At 47.1% G+C, this 7,403-nt stretch overlaps 1 protein-coding gene across 3 annotated transcripts in view; it reads left to right on the top strand.

The window, feature by feature from the left end:
• Positions 1–7,169, top strand: part of PACS1 (phosphofurin acidic cluster sorting protein 1) — a 73,972-nt gene extending 66,803 nt beyond the window's left edge. For all 3 annotated transcript variants that reach the window (XM_080984562.1, XM_080984560.1, XM_080984561.1), the window contains exons 20-24: positions 2–44; positions 707–842; positions 1,272–1,498; positions 1,699–1,818; positions 2,232–7,169. In XM_080984562.1, the coding sequence (XP_080840688.1) occupies positions 2–44; positions 707–842; positions 1,272–1,498; positions 1,699–1,818; positions 2,232–2,344 (639 nt within the window). In that variant the 3' untranslated portion in view covers positions 2,345–7,169. The remainder of the gene's footprint in view (position 1; positions 45–706; positions 843–1,271; positions 1,499–1,698; positions 1,819–2,231) is intronic.
• Positions 7,170–7,403: the final 234 nt, after the last annotated feature.

Genomic DNA, 7,403 nt, shown 5'->3' on the forward strand with positions numbered 1-7,403 from the left:
GGTGGTTAAAGTGGGCCTCATTGAAGACTCGCCTGCGGCTACAGGTATGACACACCCACTAAGATCCCTGTACTGCTTAGAGCAAAGACTGGTTATCCTAGTTACTCTACTTCCTCCATTAAGTGATTACAAGCATGAAATTGGGTGATCTGCTTCAGTAATATTGACTAGGAAATAGCTGACAGAGCTTGACAAAGCATGAAAAACCTATGCTTTTTATAGTATGCTATGGCTGTACAGTATCTGCCAGCAGTGATTTCACCAGCTGGAGTGCTAGGAAGGGTCTGAAAAGTGCCTGTAAAAACTTAAGCTACCAGGATGGATCCATCCAAAATTCTATGCCTAGAGTGGGGAGGTCCTCGTGCAGCATTGATCCCACCTCTCTCTGCCAGCCACCGAGCAAGGGCATCTTAAGAGGTGGGTGGGGATAAAGATGTCCTGGGATGCAGCCTGCTATTCAGCTGAAAAGTGTGGAATAAATCCCACATGCATATCTATTGCTCAGAAACCCCCAATCCCATTCCTGAGACCGTTTGGGAAATGCTGGCATAAGTATTAGTGCCAGAGAAACTTTAACTTATGATAAATGCCTTGTAACTAAAACTGAAAGGCTCAGCAAGAGAACCTGAGAATTAACATTGCTTCTATTTAGCAGGTAAGCAAAATGTGTTCTCCTTCTCCATCTCATGATTTCCTTCCTTTGCAGGAGAGGGAGATGATTCTCCCATCATCAGCCTCACAGTTCCCTCCACTTCTCCCCCTTCTTCCTCTGGGCTTTCCAGAGATGTCACTGCCACCCCTCCATCATCTCCCTCTATGACTAGTGGACTGGCTGTCATGGGGTAAGTCTCTGGGTATGAAGACACTTTGTGTGGGTGGTGGTTGTGCTATTTCTCCTTATCATGTTGAGAACCCTGGACACATTTGCTGGGAAAATAAATTATGAAAGATCCTAAGAGCAAAGTAAATGCCACAGACGGTGTACACACCACTGTCTCTTTACTGTGATCATATATTAAAAAACTATTCTAGTCAGTCTCCTGAAGTATCAGGGCATCAGAGCTTAATCCCCTGTTCACTCTTACCTCCAGAGTGAATTCAGTAGCCAAGATTTATGCCTGGCTATCATCAGTCACCACATAATTATCTCCATTGGCAGCCTGCCAACAAAAGACATTCAATCCGCCATGTTCTTCCCCCGAAAGTCCCTTTTTCAACAATGCAAAACTTGCTCATGTTTCTTTCCACTTTTTCCTGTCACTTGATCACAGGTCCCCCAATAGCCCTTATGGCGATGTCATTGGGCTGCAGGTGGATTATTGGCTAGTTCAGGCCACGGAAAAAAAGAAGGAAGGGGAGAAAAAAGACGCCAGCTCCAAAAATACACTCAAGAGTGTCTTCCGCTCGGTGCAGGTGTCACGGCTTCCAAACAGTGGGGAAACCCAGTTGTCTGGGACCATGGCCATGACTGTTGTCACCAAAGAGAAGAACAAGAAAGGTGAGTTATGGAGAGTGGCACTTCCTCTTTACTGTGGGTGCTCCTTCCTGGAGGCCTTTGCATGATAGCCTGCCCCTTGAACCATTTAGCACTGCTGAAGACTTACCCTGCAAGTCTTGCCATAAGCGTGCCAACTCTTCTACTTCGTGTTTTAAGAGAGAGACTCGTTTTCACTAACTGGGGGTCCTTGTGCTTTCTAGTTCCCACAATTTTTCTGAGCAAGAAACCCAAAGAGAGAGAAGTAGATTCCAAGAGCCAAATGATTGATGGAATCAGCCGGCTGATCTGCTCTGCAAAACAGCAGCAAACTATGCTGAAAGGTAATGCTTGCCCCTGGGATCAGGGATGCCTGATGGTACTGAAGGTGACTGGGAAGGATTTCAAAATGGTGAGGGACCTGATAAACTAGAAGGGATTTCATTATATTATTTCTTTATAATAATTTATAGTGGGGTAGGGAATTGGATCTAACCAGAGAGCCAGATCCAGAAGTGACTAACTCTTCATTTCTCAGCACATCTGTTCTGTTGGGGAACAGAACAGAGTTCAGTGGATTTAAGAGGTCCCAGATTCAATAACTGGAACCAAGCAGTAGGGGATGGGAAAGGTCCCTGTCCCTAACATCCTGGAAAGCCACTGCTAGACAGTTTATCCTGAGTCCAATGTACCAATGAAGAATACTTGGTATAAGACACCTTCCTATGTTCATAGGAATCGTCTCTCTTCTCTCTAGTTTCCATTGATGGTGTGGAGTGGAGTGACATCAAGTTTTTCCAGCTAGCTGCCCAGTGGCCAACCCATGTGAAACACTTCCCTGTCGGACTCTTTGGCTCGAAACCGGCCTGATGATGACAACACGGTGGTCCCTCCTGTGTCCTCATCACTCTGCTGCAATGCGGCATCACCTCTGTCCAAACCATCAGCCAAATCAGAGCTGTCCTGTGGTAACTTCACCCATGTTGCATTACTGTGTGTTGATCTGGTCTCGCCAGGGAGGGACCAGCCTCTGGTGCCAAGAGAGATGCTACATTTTTGTCTCCAGCCAAGGAGCCGCCCGCCAATTGCTTTCTCATATTTTTCTGCCACATCGTGTCGTGGGTGTCCAGCCTCCATCTGTGCTGAGTCCATTGCATTTTGGGAACGAATCCCAAAATATTTGGATTCTGTTGGTTTCCCATCACTCCTGGCGCACACTCCTTCTCTGAGCTGGCATGCCTGTGTCTTCCTGAAGAATGTGTTTGAGAACTTGTGGTCCACAAAACTTCGCCTTTAACAATATTGTTCTTTTTTACATTTTAGCTTTTGCTGAGCCAACCGAGAGCTTTACTGAGCACCCACTCTCAAAGTTCTCCTTTTCAACCTCAGCCTTTCCAAAAGCACAAAGCTTGCAAAGCCCACATTGGCTGTTGTGTTAGCAACCAAACTCAACCCCATCTGGTTCTTGCCATTAGTAGGCAAGGCCCTTTCTCCTGCCGCCAACCCATCCTGTGTCACGTTGCTAGGTCAAACATGCCAGGTTGGTGGAAGGAGCCTCAGCAATCTTGCGCGGTTGCCGCTCCTTGCAGAGATGAGGAGCAGAAAAGTCAGTTGTAGGGAGCTAGAAGCAGACACTTTTCTTGAACAGGCACACCCACTGCTCTCCCATGGCTGTGTCCCTTCACTCTTTCATGTTTGTACTGCTCTTTTCTTACACTTCCCCTCATCCCACCTTCAAAGTGTTTTTTAAAAGAACTTAGGTCACCTAAGATACATTTCCATTTCTTTGTAAGACTCCACTTGCTAGTGTGGCATCACAGTGCAGTGAGGGGTGGGGGAGGTTGTCCACTATACTGAAGAGTTGGGTAACTTCATTAGAAAGCCTGTCCTGAAACTCACCCTGTTCATTTGTGTTTGGCAACAGTTCTGAGAGGTGTGTACTCCCAGCCACATGCCACAGTCAAGAGGAGAAGCTACACCTTGTTCCTCTGCCCTCTTTCTGGCTGCTGAGCCTGCCTTGTGGTGTGATGCATCTCAGCACAAGGAGATACTTTGGGGGGACCTGCTCAGCCATCTGTGCAGTCTACTTGCCACAGCCATTTATAAGGCATGGTTGGGATCCCAGCAGCATTCCTTCCCTTTTGGCATTTCAGTTTTGGGGTTTTTATTTGAAGTAGCCCCATGTTGCAGAGCCTCTGGGAACTCTATGTGCCATACGAGAAGTAGCAGACTTTGCCAAGCATTCCTCTTCTGAGCACTCGCCTTGGCAGGCAAGAGATCAGCCTTTGCCCTGAGACTTGAAGGGAGCAAGTTGAATAGCTGCAGGGGTTGGATGCATGGCTGAGACCAGAGGTTCCTTGACAGTGATGCAAAATAGCTTTAACAACTGCAACATAGTGATGCCTAAGGAAGGCTGGAGAAAAGGCTACTTTTGTGTAGTAAGCCTGCACTTCATAGGGCAGTTTTTGTGTGCTTGATATGCACTTCTGTCCCTCAAAGACCTTCCCTCCTTCCTTCTCCAAGCATTGGCACTCCTGTTTTGTTTTCTGTTGTTTTGCTAAGGTAGTAAAACATGAAAACAAACAGGGGCCCCTGAAGCTGGTATTGCAGAGGACAGATGGGAGCCACCTTGCCTCCTCTCCTAGAGCACTTTGTCAGCAGCTCCGAGATGCTTCCAGGGAGCTGTGCTGCTTTTTATCTGTTCCTGACCAGCAATAAATCAAACCACCCCTACTGTGGGGTTTGGCAGCACATCATCAGCCCACTTTATTGGCTGTTTGAAATGGCTTTGGGGCCATCATAATGCTTAAGCACTTAACTGCTCGTAGCATACAGTGTGGCTCTGTCAAACAGGGAAGCGTACAATCCACATTCAGTCTTTTAGATGGCTTTTAGATTTTTGAATCCACATATATTTTCAGAGGCCCCAAAATTCAGCTTGAAGTAACTGTGTGTATAAGTAGAGTGAAATTTTGTCTCGCTGGAAGTGGTTTCTAGGCTATTACAGTGGAAGGGGAAATGTGGAGGTGGCAGGGAGAGAGCTGGCTTTATAAATAACTCTTGAGCAATCTGCTCTGCTTCCCAGATTGAAAGAGGAGGACCCAGGCAAGCTCTTTGCCTTCAAAAAGTTTTTCCCCAAGGCCAGTTCTTTTAGGCTTGTCCTTGAGCCACTGCAGCTGTTTCTTGAGAGAGAGATCCCAAGAAGAATGACTATAAGTACCAGCAGCTTCGTTCACCTCATGCCCCTGGGTGGGGTGTCCCCCTCGAGGCTTAACTGGCAGTGGGCCCCTGGATCGGATTGCATCCCCCTCATTGTGGAGTCTCGGTGGCAGATAAAAAAACCTGTACACTTTTTTCCGTTTCCTTCCCTTGGCTCCTGCTGCTGTGGCTATGTTACAAATGTGGCTTTTGTACTACTCTGTCCCAAGCAATGCTCTGAGCCACAAAGTGAACTTGATCTTGTGTGTCTGTCCTAAACACTGCAGCCCCCTGCCTCAAGGAGGAGATGTCACAGATATCTTGGCATGCTACATATTTCGTTTTGAGGTAGATCTCTCTTTGTGTCCTCCCCACTCATTGAATACTGAATAAACTCCTTGGCTCAAATGTGGGAAAGGAGGTTCATACCGATATGTTACTTACCCCATGGGCTTTGGGGGCAGGTGCTGCTTCCTCTGCATGAAAGGGAGTGGGGTGCCACCCAGAACATGGGGTATTTAAATAAGCACAACTCTGAACATTTTCTTCCTACTTGCTCTGTAGAAATGCTTTCTGTCTCATTTTCATATTCATTTGCCTTCCTCCATAAGCAAATGTCACTTCCAGTCCAGTTGCTTCAGGCCGAGGGTCTGAGAGAGCCTGCAAAGGCAAGGGAGCAGTTTGGCTCCAAGTAGCCAACGTCCAGGATTCTTTGACACTTTGCCATGGAAACATCCACCCTAATGGGCTTCCATTTTAAGATCCCGTTTTTTTAGGTTTGGCCTGTGAAACTTTCGACCTTCCCTAAACGTGAGTGGGGTCCACCAGCAGCACATGGTAGCCCACCAGGAGCTCAGTAAGCTTGCTATTGTTGTTCAAAACTTTAAAAATGGAGAGATTGTTGAGCACCTGGCAGGCTACAGTCCGTGGTGGTGGGGGGCAGGGTAACAAGCTGTGCATGTCAAGAACAGGGTGGAACTTACGAGTGGATGGGATTCATTCAGCAGCCAATCAACTCTGCCTTCACCATGGTTTAATTTTCATGACCTCCTCTTGGTTGCCTTTGGCCAATCGGAAATGGATGTGGGAGAAGGGCAAGTAGCGACAGAAGTCTGTGTCTGTAGCTGCATCCTGGGCTTCTGTAGAAGTGCACACTAGTGCCCCCGCCCACTCCACAAGTCAGATTGGTGCAGTGTTGACACCGTACGTGCCCATCTGCCCATCAAACCAGCGCAGGACCGCCTCACACGTGTTGCATTATTCTTTGTGGCCTGGCTGTTCAGATTCATGCTTTGCAAAGGCGCACACACACTCTTGCTCTCACAGCTGTGGTCTGGGACAGAGAGGGCTTGTTAAACTTGGGCTTGTTAGATTTGTGAAACCACTTGCAGGACTGGGGCAGACAGCTGGCTTGGTTCCCTCCCCTCCTTTTTCCCTTTAGGGTCTCCAGTGTTTAACCTTCCTGCACCCATAATGCACAAGGGAGTGGAAGGAAAGTTCATTCCAAGAAGCAGCTGTCCAGATAGCTCTGGAAACCAAGTCCTGCAGCTGCTTGCTTTGGAATGGGTGTGCATGCAGCATCCTCCCAGTGGAAACTGTTGGCACTGTAGGAAGGATCCTGACACCCTATCCAGTCCCTTGGATTACCATCTCCCCTTCTTAAGTGGGTGGCCCTTTCTCTTCCCTGAGGAATGCAGGTTCAGGAGGCTAAGCTGAATGGATGTGCCTCCAAGGATGGATGGGCAGGAGTCGCTCCCACATTAAGCACTTTGTCCTTTGTGCCTAGCGAAAGGTGAAAGTCACAGACTCCTAACATGGAAGGAAAATCACCCTGCGTCAGGGACATGCAGATGGGCTAGCAACTCCAAGAACCACACACATCATATTCATTCCCTGAGCATCATTTCACTTGGTTCCTCCTTACCCCAATACCCACCTACCACTCCTGAGCCAGCCCCACGAAAGAGCCTACCAAAGAGTACACTCTTCCCCAGGGAATGACAGTCCCAGGAAAGAGCCACGGTGGGGAGGCACTCTGCTCCAGGGAGCTCTCCAAGGTCTCTGTTCATTGCTTCCGTACAGCCTTGCCTCAGGCCTAATTTCTCATGTCTCGACTGTTACAGTAAGTGTGTCCATCTGAGGACCATTGTGTTTCCTGTTTTTGCTGTGTGGATTTTGCACATTCTGGAACTTTTGTCTATAAATTCAGATTATCTGGATTTTTGTGTCTGTTATGTATCCCAGCCACTGTACATAAATATGAGTTTTGTATATAATCTCATTTTATTCTCCTTTCTTTTTGTAAGTGTGTTGATTCTCTTGGTTTGTACTGCAGGCTCCAAACAATCCACATTAAGAATCTCTGCTTGTTTAAATTTTGGAGCCTTGTTGGTATTTGATGCATTCTATCCTTGGCGGGTGGGGTCTGTTGTCTCCCCACTCCCACTCACTATTTTTGGAGTTTTTCATTAAATAAATTGTGTTTTTTAAAATAATACTTTAAAATCTCAAGCTTGATCACTTTATGCTTTAGTTCCTCCTTAAAGCTCCCTGGATACGGTCCACATGAGAAAAGCAAAGGGGCAATACAAGAGAACCAGCCACTGACTTCACTTTTCCAAAAGCTAAAAGCAGAGAACTGGGGCGGGAGGCCTCATAGTTGAAACAGAGAAACTGCATTTCAACTTGCTATGTTTTGCTTTTCTTTGCTTTAAGGAAATGCACAAAGAAT

Source organism: Podarcis pityusensis (genome assembly GCF_964106645.2).
Source record: "Podarcis pityusensis genome assembly, chromosome: 16".
Lineage (NCBI taxonomy): Eukaryota > Metazoa > Chordata > Lepidosauria > Squamata > Lacertidae > Podarcis > Podarcis pityusensis.